The following is a 15,552-nucleotide window of genomic DNA, read 5'->3' as shown; positions in this document are numbered from 1 at the left end:
TACATTGAACAAATAAATAATATTCTTACGACAGTAACATCCCAAGTAACAAGAGCCAAGTGCCTTCATTGTAATTCTTATTAGGGATTCACGCCTGAGCAATAAAATAAAAAACATTCTAACTAATCCAAAGTTAAACAATTTCGAATGCAATCTTGTATCGGTAAAGTAAGGGATTTACTGGTAATGTCAGTTTTTTTATAATTAATTAAAAAATAGTTCAAAATTTAATCATTATGCGGGGCTAAAAAATTTAATTAAATCGTAATGCAGTCCCCACAATTAAAAAAAGTTAATAAACTCTGAACTATGACATTTTTTATTAGATAAGAAACAAATATGGTGGAAAAAGCAGGTTAATTTTATAAAATATGACATGAAGCACATTCTCATTTTTTAGCCGTTTTTTGCGTTGCTTCTTCAGGGTTCGCCAATTTTTCAATGCGTAAAAATGCACCACTGCGGTTTTTTGCGCTGGAAATAAAACACCAGTTTTGGGGTTTTCCGCATTTTTTCAAATTTAACCACGAAAAGGTCATTTTCGCGCCACAAAAATTCTGAAAATTCTTTTGATGAACAGATTAGTAAAAATCCCGATTTTTGGTCATCCATTAAAATAATTTTTTAATTTAAATGAGATTACATGTTTGGAAAAAATGCGCAAAATTGCAGAAAAATGCTAAAATGCAGTTTTGTCCAGTTTAATACCGTCTTGGACGAGGTTTCTGAGCACGCCAATCGATTCTTGAGGGTCGAATTAGGAATAATGGATGTTTTTCAGACCAAAAATTCCAGCGCGACGTGCGAACTTTTTTCCCGCCAAAACCAATATGAACGTATGATGCGAGAAGTGCGCATGCGTGAGAACTGGTTTGAGCACTTGCAGAGAGACCGCCTGTACGAATTGCTTCATCGTCAGATCCAGCTAGCTCTGACGCATGCGCAGTTCTCGCATTCATATTGTTTTGGCGGGAAAAACGTTTGCACATCGCGCTTGACTTTTTGGCCGGAAAAAATATCCATTTTACCTAATTCGACCCTCAGGAATCGATTGGTGTGCTCAGAAAATTCCTCAAAGGCGGTTTTTAATAAATTTATCAAATAATTCTTCAGATTTTGAAGCAGAAAATATAAATTTTTCAAATTTTTCACTTCTTGGGCGCCTTCTTGCGTCCCTTCTTGCCCTTCTTGCTCTTGAGGTGCTCGAGTTTTCTGGCGTGGTATTGCCGCCAGCAGTGCTGGATGCGCATGGCGGCGAAGCGGGAGCGGAACTGCAAGATTCTGCGATCCACCTCGCGCTGTTGCTCGAGCCGCTTCTGCTGCATGCCGGCCGAGTACTCGATCTCCTGCGCCTCGAACTTGCTCTAATGCCAATAAAAAATATAGTGCGCTCGTTACAAATAATACCAGTTGACATTGAATTCGATTCTTTACGCGCAGTTGCTCCAACTGGTGCAGCTCCAAGGTGTAATTGGCGCTGGTGGCCTCAATTTCGTTCGCCAGCCGCTGCATTTCGCCGTCGTACTCGCTGATTCTGCCCTCCAGCGCCTCTTCAGCGCTTTTCCTCCGAAAACCACAAGATTACTTTCTTAAAATCGAAGAATTTTTGCGAAATAGATTTTTTTATTAAGTCATTTGGATTTATTATAGAACATTTTATTTTTATTGCAGGAAAACCATTATTAAATATTAGATTTCTGGGAAAAAATAAAATATTAAAATTCACCAGTTGCATAAACCCTAAGCGTTCGAAGCTGCCAACAGATGACGCCACCGTAGACTTTCGCTTTTAAGGCACTTCCACTGCGATTTCAGACTCAATCTAGCTTTTTTTAATTAATTTGCTTTTTTTTTAGACGTGCTGAAAACCAAAATCGGTTCAGCCAATCGCTGTAGAATCGTGAAAAACTATTTTTTGAAGTAAAAAAATATTTTCCAACGTTTCTACGGCGAATGGCTGAACCGATTTTGGTTTTCAACATGTCAAAAAAAGCAAATTAATTAAAAAAAGCAAAATAGCTAGATTGAGTCTGAAAGCGCAGCGGAAATGCCTTAAAACCGCCTAAAACAAAATTTTTTAAGGAAGTCTGTGGTTGCGCTTTCTGTTGACGGCTTCGAACACTAAGGGTTTATGCAACTGGTCAATTAAAAATACATAATCGAACAAAAATTTAAAAATAGAGCCAATGCAAAATAATATTTTTTGATTTTGAGAAAAAAATAAAGGTTCTCTACCGGCCGGTTGAAGTTTTTAGACGATTTTTGTGCGAAAATGGTAAATTTGAGAAAAATTTGCTCAGTAGAAAAAAAGTTGGAAATTTAATCAGCTTTCTGAATTTTATGCCGTTTTTGACGCTACTATCAACTGCTGAATTTTAATCAGGTCAAAAACAGACCCCTTTCGAAAATCTGCAATTTTTGAAAAAATAAAAAAAAAACTTTCAAGACTCAAAAGAACTATTTTTTATCTTTTCACTATTGTATTTTTATAATTTTTCTCATCTCTGAATAAGCAATTAATTTCATTTGTTCAAAAAAGAGGGCGTAACCGGTACAATTCATAAAATTAGGATTCATGGGCACTTTTGGACAGAATAAGTTTATCAAAAAAATTGGTCGGTTAGGGTTAACTTTTCGTGTATTATGAATTTTTAAAATAAATAAAAACTCGCATTTTTCCACTTTAAGAAAATTTTGGTTGGATTGTGCCGTTTAAGACATATTATGAGGTATTCAAAATAATTAAAATTCATGCTCATTTGATAATAATCCCAAGATGGTTGGAAAGCTAGGGAAAATAGTCGATCTCGTTAAATATTCACATTCACTGCCCTCCACAGGGAAAATTTTGTGGATTAATAATTTTTTTAAATTAAAAAATATGCATAACACTTACAAAATAATTCATATAACATTATGGTTTTCGTTGGATTCACAAAAAGGCAAATATTTAAACAATTTTAAGGAATTCAAATGTCTGAATAGCAATTCGATTTAAAATAAATTGGAATATAAAAATGGTGATAGATATTTATCAATCAAGTTAAAAAAATTCAATTTAAATAAAGGGTCAATTTTTTAACTCCATATTCATATTTAAATAAAATTTTGATTCTGTAGAAAATTTGAATATTGTCAAAATTAATATCTTGAAACGGTTTTCTGTACTATATTAGAGGAACTTCCTTATGTGGATAATCTATTGAACATTTAATAAGACCTTTTGTTGATCTCTTAAATTTACTAATGAATCGATTTTAATGCACTTCTGCTACGCTACAATTAAACCCCGGTCCTGCCATTGTGAATTGATTCACTTAAAATAATTTATTTTTATGTCCTTAAACCAAAAATAACATTTTTCGAAATAATGAAAAAAAAGATATTATCTGCTGATATTTCTACAGCTTTGAAAGAATAATAATCCTTTTTAATTTAAATTCCTTTGTTTGTATAACACAGCGGTACAAAAATCGGATCTTAGGGATCAGTTAATTTTTGAGATGATCCTCGACTAAATTAACTTAATTTCGCGTAGTTCAATTTTTCCCAAAAAAAACTTTTAATGGTCCTCCAACGGCCAGTTCAAATTTTCAGACGAATTTTGTGCGAAAATAGCAAATTTGAGAAATATTTGCTCAGAAGGAAAAAACTGGGAATTTAATCAGCTTTCTGAATTTAGGCAGTTTTTGACGCTACGATCAACTGCTGAATTTTAATCAATTCAAACACAGACCCCTTTCGAAAATCTGCATTTTTTGAAAAAATACAAAAAAAAACTTTCAAGACTCAAAAGAACTAGGCAGTTTTTGACGCTTCTATAAACTTTGAATGGCAGCAAGGATTTTCCATTTTTTTTGTCAACATTAATCCTTTTAAATAATAATAAAAATATTCATTGACCAAGTAGAACTATATCATTTCCTGAATTGCTCCAATTTACTTGATTTGTCTGAGTTGTTTCTCTTGGTCATCGTGCTCTCGTCTGATGGCGTCAAGCAGACTTGTGGCGTTGAGAAGCTCGCGGCGCATCTCTTCCTGGTTGTTGCGCGAAACGCTGACGGCCTCCGCGACGCGCGCCGATGAGCTTTCGCTGCCGAAAGAAAGAGATCGAGACATCGAGAGACGGCAAACAACACACACACACACACATTCATTATTTTTAACCATATACACATTCAATTATCAGATTTCGGCGCGCGCGCGCTCGCTCGCGTTGTAAAAGTGGCATCATAACGGGGAATGAAAGCAGGCGCGGAGAAAACTGCAAGCGCCTGCAGGCTCCACTGACTTGGTTTTGTTTCCCAGAATGATTAGGAAATTTAAATTATAGAAATAATGCAAGAAATGGCAGGGTTTTTGCCTGAATTTCTTCTTGGAAAAGTATTTTCGTAGAAGATGTTAGTCAAAAATTGTTGCAAATTGAGAACGATTTTTTTAAATGGATGAGATAATTATTTGCTAGGAATGCGGACGAGTTTGCTTTTGTGATCATCTTCTTAATTATGCGAAAAAAACGCAGAGTTTCTTTATTAAAAAATTCTTTGACATAGTTTCTGAGCGCACCAATCGATTCTCGAGGGTTGAATTAGGTAAAGTGGATATTTTTCCGTTAAAAAATGTCCAGCGCGACATTCGAACTTTTTTTCCCGCCAAAACAATATGAATGCGAGAAGTGCGCATGCATTAGAGTTGGCTGGATCTGATAAAGAAGTCGGTCTCTCTGCAAGAGCTCAAACGAGCTCTGACGCATGCGCAGTTCTCGCAAATTCGTTCATATTATTTTGGCGGGAAAAAAGTTCGCATGTCGCTCTTGACTTTTTTGTCGGAAAAAATATCCACTGTACCTAATTCGACCCTCAGGAATCGATTGGTGTGCACAGAAACTTCGTCTAAGACGGTTTTTAAACCGAAAACTACAAAATAAAAAATATTTCTCCATTTTTTATCTGTTTATTTTAATTAAAAATTACTTCTTCATTTCGAACCTTAAGCAAGCGATTTGCCTCTTGCACTCGGCAGTGGTGTCGGCGATGTCGGCCTGTTTTCGCTGCGTTTGTCGCTGCTTGGCGGCCACTCTCATTTTCATGCACATCCTTAGGCTGTGCAGCTCATTCCGCAAGCCACGAATTTCTTCTCTATAGCGGTCACGCTCCTTCCACGCCCGAAGCAGTCGGGAAGTGTGCACCTTTTCTGCATCATCGGTCAGCGCCAACCTGCCAAGAAGAATTAAAAGGTCTCCAGATTAATCATTATAGAGAGAGGCTCGCCGGAATTAAAATAAATAATGTCACTGGTCGGAGGGCAAAATTGGCATATGGCTCTCAAGTAAAATAGACGAAAATAACAGCAAATAGCGGCCTTTAATAGAAGATTTAAAAAAATAAGACGTGCTATGGATTCCTCTCGCCAAAATCAATCGAATTGACGCTAAATTTGATATTCTAGAGATCAAGGTCAAGCGCAAAACTGATAATTTTCTACTTTAAATTTTGATTCCAAGATTTTAGATCTTTTAAAATGGGCCTTAAAGTTGTAAATGACAAATGTGTGCATTTTTGTGAAAATTACAAACCATTTAAAAACTGCAAAAACTACCCCTGATCATCTGAAGCGTTTACAGAGGGTGCTTACCATTCTCTCTTTTCAACCCCTTGCTCTAATTTCAATGAAAAAATGTTATGTCTTTTATTATTGTATTTATTTTCAGAGTCGTTGATTTTTTTTTTTGAGACAGTTATTGGACTGTTTTTAAAGAGGCGCAATGTCACAGAAAAGAAAATATTAATTTGTAGGGAAATTGAACAGTTAGGCACAGTTTGGAAAAATATTTTAGGAAAGAATCGAATAGAAGGATAAATGTCTGTCGTTTGACAAATGACATTTCTTAGACCATCATTTAGCTTCTGTCAAAATACGGTAGCGGTTCCCGCGCGCACACTATACTTATTTTTATTTCTGTTAACAGTTTGGGCTTAAAAGAGCTCAACGTGACGCTGCAGACTCTGGATTAGAAACTAGGTGCGTTTTGACTTTGATCTAAAAATTGATTTGGTAATTTTCTTTTTATTTTTAATTTTGGCTAAGTGTCAATTCACTGTACTCGCAAGACGAGACTGAAAATAAACGCTTTTGCCAGTATTGAGTTGGAAATTTTTAGATTTGTCAATATTTATTTTGATTTTCTCTGTAAGGTTACCACTTTTAACCTTTGTCCATTTTATTTTTTTAAAAATATCTTTTAATCGCAACGAGTGATGAAGGTCAGATTTACATCTATTGTTTTTAATTTGTTGTTTCTGAGCGAATTTAAAAAAAATCTCAAATTGATTCCGGGCTCTATGCAATTTTTTAAATTTTTTATTATTTTAAATCTCCAATGGTTGAATGACTCTAAATTTAATGAGTTATAATTTTTATAAAATACATTTAATATAAATAAAAAAATCTAAATATCCAATTTCGCTAAGTGCTAAATTATTAATAATTTTTTTTAATTTAATCGTCAGCTAAAAAATTTCTATTTTTCAGGAGAATTATTCCCATTGGATTACAATTAATTAAAAAATTTTCGGGGATTATACTGTAATCAGCTGATGAATTGAGAAAGAATATTCTGCAACCTTTTAGAAGGTTTTTAGAAGCAACGAGGGGAGAATTTGTTCATCCCTTATAGGTGCGGCTGAACAACAACACAATAGGGCTCGGCGTTGGGATTTTCCTCCCTCGCTTAAACTACCTGCTCCCCTAAAATCAAGATATAAGATCGTCTATTATACCAACCCTCCAGAAACTTTTCCCCTTGATGAATGAATCGTGCCAAACGGCAATTCGATTTCAAAATAATCCCTCGAGTCACGCAAAAGGTTAATATTTTTAATTTAATATTAAAGCTATGCTATGATTTCGTTTTTATTTATTTTTCATGTGCGGCGACTGACTATGAGGGTTGCACCCTGAGATCGACCTTGAGTTTCCCTCCCCGATCTCTCTTTTTGCTGTGAAGCGACGCGCTTCTTTTTATTCAAGTGGTCGCTGGCTCCATCCAGACCGGCATTTGATTGCGCGGATCAACGCTATTTCGGATCAATTTCAACTCTTTTTGTCTTGTTAGTAGAACTGTATAATTAATTAAACCTCCCAAAGTTCCTGAATCACACCAGAGGGGAGTTATTTTTGCTTTTATACCGAAATTTGAGCGCGAAAGATAGCTTCATGTTTTTGTTGTCTTGTCTATGAAAAGTTGCGTGCGCTCAATTCATAATTATTCGACGGGTGGAGGGATATTGAGTCATGAACCCTCCCTGGAAAGATCTCGCCGAGCCCTAGCATAACAGATCTCAGGGGGGGTTTTACGGGGATTTGGAGGAATTAAATATAAACCTGCAATTGTATCCGTGATTCAAAAAAAGGGTTGAAAAGTTGTAGACTTTTTTGAGCGACAGGTTTGCCTCACGAGAAAGTGCAAAATATTCCATTTTTTTAATACACTTTCAACAAAACACATTTTATTTTCTTTATAGACACCATGAGGCAGAAAACCATCGATAGGAGATTCCAGGAGCGGGTGATGCCGTCCCTGCTCAACATCAAGCCGTCCATCCTGCCGATGCTGCACGTAGCAGCGATGTACCTCGACCGCGAAAGCATTCGAGAAGTCATCCTCCGCGCCAGGGCAAACCTACACGAAAGGGACATCGCACTAGGAGCCAGTGTGATGCATTTCGCCGCACTGAACGTCTACCACGGCCTGGAGGTGGTGGATTTTCTGTTCGCGCTAGGTCTGGACCTGGACGCGGAGGACAAATTCGGCCTTACAGCTCATGATTACGCTGTAAGGTCGTGGGCCTTCAACGCTGAGAGGCAAAAGAGGGGGGCCTACGTGTGGACCTCAAAGGTCCACCAAGGACTTCCCTTCCGCGCTATCGGGGACAACGATCGCCAAACTGATTTTGTGTCATGAGGTTATAGTGAGTGAGTTTGTTTGCAAACTGCTCAAAAGTTAAATTTATTTTTTCACGATGTATTGAATTATTTCAGGAGACATATATCTATCCTGGTCAAGGTGGATCAGTGTGTAGCTTCAGGTAAAACTCGTCGTCATACCGTGGTTGGTATATGTAACAGGATGGTCTTTTTTCCAGAATAAGAAAGTCAAAAGATATGGAACAGCATAGGCAGCCAATTTGGTTCTGTGTTGGTTCGAAATCCGAGTTGCCCTTTTTTGTTTTGATCTACAAAATAGGAGTCCTTTGGTTTTGAAGTAACACTTAACCACAGCTGGTTGTTCCTTTTGTTCTTTTCCTTTGCCTTCCTTACAATTAGACTGGATAAACGCTTTCCTCTCGACCGGCATTTCCGATGATTACCGTACTTTTCTAAAATGCGTTTAGGCATTTTATATTCTGATGAGGAAATGTCGGTAGAAATAAACGGAACCGAAAAATATAGCATGTACCGACTGCGGGGTGAAGGGTGTTTTCCTGAGCTGATTTACCATGCTAGGATAAATTTTTTTATGAAATTTATTATGCTATTGTCACCCCGTTTTCAATACAAAAATGTGATGAACAAGATTCTGGTTAATAAATAGTCATGGTTTTAAGTGCGTGATATAATCGCTAATTGTCAAAGACTGTAAAATTTACAAACTGCACAATGTACATATTTTAATTTGTATTTTTGTGTTGAACATCGAGAGACTTATTGTTTTAAAAATGTCCCTAATTGTTTTTACAAATTGTATTTTGAACTCTGTTTGGCTGCTGAGCGATTTTTGCAACTCGCAAATTTTGCTACAATCCGAAGAGATACTGATTGTGAGATTGGTTGCTGCTGATTATACATATTATATGTTGTGCATCAACTTAAAAATGCGGACCCTTCGATTCACTTCGATGTGGAATTTGTATGTGATTTCGAGTTGTCAAAATGATATACTTGATGGTGATATAAATATTGTAAAGCATTTTGTGTTTTTTAATTAATGAAATAATAAAATTTTCATTAATAATCAAATTCTTAAACCGTTTTTTTATTGAATGATTGCTCTCAGAAACACTATAATACTTTGTTCATAAATTTATAATGCTCTGGGTTTTGCTGTCCCTGCTAAATGACGATTTTCCCTCCTCCACTGCTGGATGTGTATAGGGAGGAAGCAAAAGCCGACAATAATTGAACTCGTCGATGATCACGACAATCTCCGTCCGCAGAAACTCAAAACCCGGCGCTGAACCTCCGCTGATAGACAACTAGTAAAAACAATATCGAAAAGGCGTGGAACAGAACAATGATGAAAAGAAAAAGCAAAGGAAAAGCAGGAATTTCGCCTGGCGAGATGAGAGTCGAGGGTGTTTATTCGTCCACGGTACATTATTTTTGGTTGAAGATTTCGCAGTCTTTGACGTTTTATGTAAAACGAGAAGATAAGGAAATCGGGAAATCCAAGGCTATTAAAACTTGCAAATAAATATTTTAAATATATATTATGTCTTTTCATTATGTATTTTGAAAATTTAGTTAATTATTTTGAGATCTCGTATTTTTGGTTTAAAATAAAGCTTTTACCAAGTAAAACAATGCGAATTTCTGTTTTGTCAAACTCAGTCAACATTTTACAAAAGGGGATATGGGGTAAAAACGATAACAACAATCCCCCACGCGACTTCAGCTGCTTGGAAGGGAAGGTGTTTGAGCCGCGTCTGTGCTTCCCTGTGCACGTGTTGTGGTTGTTTCAGCAAAGAGAAAAAGGAAAATAATTCCAGTTTTGCAACGTCTCACGTCTCACACTTCAAAAGGTAGGTTATGGTAAATTTATGAATTCTATAACGATCATTTTGAGGTGTTGATTTATTTTCAAAGTCAAATAAATTTAATTTCTGTAGTAAAAAGCTTCTCAGACTAAGGAAACTATATAATTTTGGTACAACAAAAATACAGTAAAATGTAAAAGAAGCCAGCAGCAGAGTAATGAGAGCGAAAAATCTATATAAATCTATATAAATAATTACTTTATTTTTCCACAGTTGAACTTGATATTGTTTGTGAATTTGTTTCAAATATACTCACTTGAGAATGAATTTTACTGGCACAGCTTTATTTAATTTAACAAAAAATAATTAAATAAACGACATCTAAATTCAATTCCATTTTATAAATATTTCGTTAACTTTTTCCCGCCGTCATTTAACGTTCTTTAACTTGAATTAACTTCAAGAAAAGCAAATCGTGGATTTTCCAGGCAATAATTTCACAGGAAAAAATAGCGAACACGCAATAAAATAAGATATGCACGTGTAACGCATCAATTGATGTGCGCGCGTTTTAAAATAGACATTGACAACGAGTAGGGAGACGAAGGCTCTCGATCTCTCTCTCTCTCTCTCTCTCTCTCTCTCTCTCTCTCTCTCTCTCTCTCTCTCTCTCTCTTTGACCGACCTTGTCTCCTTTCTTGGAGAGCAGCTGGAGTTCAGGAAATAATATTGTACTACACACTTGGCAAGAAAATTGCAAACATCCACAAAAAGGATAGATTCAGCACATCCTGTTTTGATGTTTTCCATAAAGAAAAAGAAGGAAAAATAATATGGTTGGCCCGGAAGTGATTTAAAATTTTGCGGTTGGATCCTCTTTTTAATTAATATGAAATATTTTCCGGTTTTCTTAAAGATTTTATGATTTTTAAAATGTATTCATGTTTTTATCTCTTTCCAATTTTGCAATAAATAATTAACAGTTATAAAAACAGCAAGATTTACAGTGCTACGAATAACAGGAAATTTCTCAGTACAAAATAGAATAAAAAATAAATATATATTCCATTTATTAAAAATTATTCCTCAAAACTATTGTGCGCTTCTTTTTCATTTATTTATAATTGAAAAATGATTTTAACTATAATTTTTAAATTAATAAAAGTCCCCTGAATTAAACGAAAATGCATGACGCATTTTTTTGGGAACATAATCAATCAAATTTTTCTAAATGTTTTTTGAGCTTCATCTTTTTGATTGAATTCAAGAATTTTCAAGTCAAAATTAAATTGCTGGAAATTTCTGACCTGATGGTACCGACGTTGACGAGTCCTTGAAATAAAGTGGCGAATTTTGCGCCGCAGACGGATGTGCCGCCGGTCATCATCATTATTTCAGCCTGATTATTCTCAATTTTCGCAGCCGCGTCGACAGCCGCCGCGATTTTCCTCGCACAATCCTCCAGAAGTTTCTTGACTCGATTCGCCTCGCCGAAGAACTCGACGTTTTCCTGTTTTTCCTCAGCAAAGTAGCCGTCCTCGTCCATCGCACCTGCAAAACCGCACGATTTCCAGCTTTTATTAATTGATATTTCGATGTGCAAATCGACTCCGGGGAGCGCCTCTGAGAGTTTTTCTTTGTGGAATAACCACAAGATTGCATTTTTCCGGATTTTTTTTGTTTCGTTATTGGAAAAGTCTGAGTTGTTGGAACTTATTTAATGTCTTCACTATTTTGCTGTAGGGGATTTCCAATTTCAACAGTTGTTGTTGTTTCGACTATCGCACATCACAAGGAAATAATATTTTCTCATTTTATTTTTATTTAAAATCGGCTTCAAAAATTATGCCATTGGCTGTAACAAAAATAAGATAAGAAAATGAGTGTATATAGGAATTATTCATGCGCACTTTGTTGGAATGAATTTTTATCTATATTAAGGCGCCGGAGAGGAAGTTGTGGAAATAAATCATATACATGTTTATTATTTTATATGTAGTAAAATCAACAAATTGTTATCTTTTGATGGTGAAGTTTACGTTTTTGTCTGCTGGAAATGATAATAATAATAAATGTACTGTGCAGTACAGAGTACAGTTAAAAAATCATAGGTAGCGCTGTAAATTTTCGAGAAAATGAGGCACTAAGTTAGCATTGCTTTATATGGAGAATTTTGTTATCGAGATTTTCACTGAAATTTCGCATTTCTCCAAAGAACGACTCACGTTGTCAGATAGATCTCAATCAGAGGATTCCAAATCACATGAGAAAACATGGCCAAGCGCTGGAAATTACGGAGAAAACTGGCAAAAACCATCTGATTGGTCAACAGAGGGGGGCGTGGCACGAACTTTCCCGCTCTGTCGCTTCTCGCTTTGTTACACAAGGCGGTTAATTTCACTTAATTATCGTTTTAATTATGTTTCCCTCATCAGAAAAACTTGAAATGTTGTAAATAAGCGGTGAATGTGTCTTTGCATAAATCACTAAAAAATTTCTTTGTTTTATTTTACCCGTAAAAATCATAGAAATTATTAAAATAAAAAAAAAATGATTTTTCTGAGACAGTTTTTGCGATAGTTCCCACCGTTCAGAAGTCGATATGGCGTCGAAATTTATAATTGTTTGAATATTCACCCATTTTTAAGCTGCGCAGTAAACTTGTGCGCATCTTAAGCATGCGCAGTATGTTCAGGTCGCTTCTTCATCTCATAGGGAGGTTGAAACTCATCACTGCGCATGCGTAAGCTAATTTTAAAACCTTCTGCGCAGTCGCAATTCCCAACGTTGCGATCTGTATCGGTTTCCGCGAGTCAGAAGTCAATATGGCGTCGAAATAGTGGAGGCCAATCAGAAGAAAGTCCAGCGGCCAATCAGAAGCGTCGAAAAAGGGGCGCGCCGACCTAATAATTTCATTCTCGCGTATTTTGTTACATTTCCATTAGTCAGATGTGCTATCTAACGGTCGATTCGCCAATTACCCGGCTAATCAGCTGTTAGTAAAGAAATAACAACAACACATATTTATTGTGCTGAATGTAGTTTCACGATAAATTTCCCAAACCAATTTTATATTACGTTTGTAACTTTCCCGCCGTACTCTAGCAGACGCCATATCTGCGCGTCGCGTGAATCTGGCTCCCGGTGCTGAGATGAATCTCAAATAAATTAACTACATTTTGGGTATTTTGATTTTTCCCAAAATTATTTTAAAGGTTTTTTAACGGCCTGTTGAATTTTTCAGACGAATTTTGTGCGAAAATGGTAAACTTGAGAAAAATTTCATCCAAAAAGGAAAAAAAACAGGAAATTTAATCAGCTTTTTGAAAAAAATCAGTTTTTAACGCTACTATTTTCAACTGGTGAATTTTAATTAGGCCAAACACAGACCCCTTTCGAAAATCTGCAATTTTTGAAAACATAAAAAATAAATTTCAAGACTCAAAGGTACTATTTTTTATTTTCTCACTAGTTAATTTTCATAATTATTCTCACCCCGGAAGTGCTCAATTAATTTCTTTTGCTCAAAAAAAGTGGGCGTAACTGGTAAAATTCAAAACGATTCAAAAAAATTGGTTGGGTAGGGTTAACTTTTCGTATAATATTATTTTTTTAATAAAAAATCACTACCATTCCACTGTGCAGACTGCAGACACTTTTCTAAAAAGTTACAGCACTACCAGGACTAATTTCTGCTTTAATTAAATCCTTTTAAGGATTATTATATGCATTGGCAACGTTCTTGCACCACTTTAAACCTCTAAAATTTGTTCATGCCGTGGCAAAAGTAAATGTGAAACACAAAAGCAATTGAATTTCTGCTCACTTCTCTTGCAGCTGTCAAGAAGCTTGTCTTTAAATCTGAACAAGCTTTAGTAAAAAATCCAATCCGGTTTTTTTGTGGCTTCTGACGTATTTGAAGAATAACACCTCAGCAGATTTGGACGGCTGCATGCGTCAATGACTGACTGACAAAGTGATTATTATAGTACGCCGCGCGCACCTGATACGCAGAGTGAGTCAGCGCGAAAGAAAACTGTTTACAAATGCCGCGTGGGTTTCCATGGAGAGCGGCTGCTCTCCGGCTTTTTACGATTTTTTCTCTTTCTTTTTTTTTATTAATGGAATCTCTGCTCTTTTGTTGGGAAATCCACGTCAGAACAGAAGATATTTATATGACGTCAAGAGCAAAATTCCCGCTCGCGGTCACGGCCGCGCCAGATGAATGGGAAATTTTCCGCTTGTTTGTTGATGTAATTATAATCAGTCCACGCCCGACGCATCTGTTTATTGATCGTTATTATGTGTATTTTATGGGTCGAGTGATTTGCGAAAGTGCGCGCGGACGTTTATCACTTATGCGTGGACTTAATAATTATGGATCGCAGACCTTTGAAAATTAATAACTCGTATTGAATTATCTTATCTTGTGCATGGAGGATTTTTTAAGCCGCAATTAATCATTATGTCAAACTCGCTGATGCGGAGAAAAATCTTTAATTATTTCTTTTATTTTTGGCAGTTTCCTGCTCGTGTTGCGTCTTAAAAATGAGGAAACGTCTGATATTTTTCTTCGAATTAAATAATCTCGCTTTCTATTTTGATAACAATTCCGGATTGAACCAGAAATAATAAATAATATTGCTCCTCCAGATGATAAATGACGAGCGCATGTTTAATAAATAAAAATAAACGAGTGAAACTCATTAAATTTTTTGGTTTTTCCTTAAGGAAACAGAAATAGCCGGCTTCAGGCGGTGTGTACAATATTGAAGGTCAGGATTTTTTCCTCATAAAATAACCAGTCTGATTCTCATCCAGTCTTATCTAGAACGACTTTGTTTGCCAAAATATTGCATCATGATTCGCAGAGATTCTTCTAGACCATCTCAATATTCATTTTTTTTGTGAGCGAATTTTAATAAATTATTTTGTTTCCCTTTATTTATTTTCTTGCAAGAGGATATATAGTGCCACAATAATTTAAACAGTCATGCATGGCAATTAAATTGAGTTTTTATTAGCTATTTGTAATTTCAGCACGAAATTTCTTGCCATTTTTATATATTTTTTTTCGATAAGACACGAAAACACTAAAATATTAAAGAAAAAATTATCTTGGCACGTATAATTATTTATATGCCTCAAATTTTAATGAATTAAATTTTTGCATGAGAAAAATTTCTTCTCACAGGGAGCTGTTCTCCGAGAAATGGACGTTTTCAACAATCGCTGACCCATATGTTTATTTCGACTGTTGAAGGAAATGCGAAATAAACCGATTTTCAATCAACGAGACTATTTTTCCAATGAGCAATGGAGTTTATAGACATTTTGACGCAGATTTATTCCACCAAAAGAACTTAAAATCTAGAAAGCGTTAAAATTTTACGCTTTGCGATACGTGCCACGCCTCTTTTTATCAATTTCCCGGAAACCAGGCCCCCAATTCAAAATTTCCGCTAGTTACGTCTTCTTCCAGCGGTTGCTGGCGTTGCTGCTCTCAGAGAAACTGGTAAAGAAGTGTTTTTTTTTTGTCAATTTCAATACATAAAAAGGGGCGTTTTCCTTCAACTTTTTATTAAAAAATACTATAATTTTTGGCCGATTTTTTTTATATGCGTGAAATTTAAATACTCGGCGTCGAAACAGCCAAAATCGGCCACCAAAGAGGGGGGCGTAGCCGACAGAATTCAATATGGTGGCGCGACCACAGCAGACAGCAGGCAAGAATGCACTGCTCGCCGCTCATAGGGGGCGTGGTGCGAGGGTTTTTGGTTTTTCTGTGCGGGAAGCC

General features: G+C 36.0%; 1 protein-coding gene across 1 annotated transcript; it reads right to left on the bottom strand.

The window, feature by feature from the left end:
* Positions 1-900: 900 nt before the first annotated feature.
* Positions 901-13,730, bottom strand: LOC135936199 (uncharacterized). Its single transcript, XM_065478941.1, has 6 exons — positions 13,582-13,730; positions 11,063-11,306; positions 4,989-5,216; positions 3,944-4,093; positions 1,435-1,564; positions 901-1,364 (listed from the first exon to the last, which is right to left on the bottom strand). The coding sequence occupies exons 2-6, from the start codon at positions 11,299-11,301 to the stop codon at positions 1,149-1,151; spliced, it is 963 nt and encodes a 320-aa protein (XP_065335013.1). The 5' UTR covers positions 11,302-11,306; positions 13,582-13,730; the 3' UTR covers positions 901-1,148.
* Positions 13,731-15,552: the final 1,822 nt, after the last annotated feature.

The sequence above is a fragment of the Cloeon dipterum genome, chromosome 2 (assembly GCF_949628265.1).
Source record: "Cloeon dipterum chromosome 2, ieCloDipt1.1, whole genome shotgun sequence".
Classification (NCBI taxonomy): Eukaryota; Metazoa; Arthropoda; class Insecta; order Ephemeroptera; family Baetidae; genus Cloeon; species Cloeon dipterum.
This window is presented reverse-complemented; position numbering and strand designations above follow the sequence as displayed.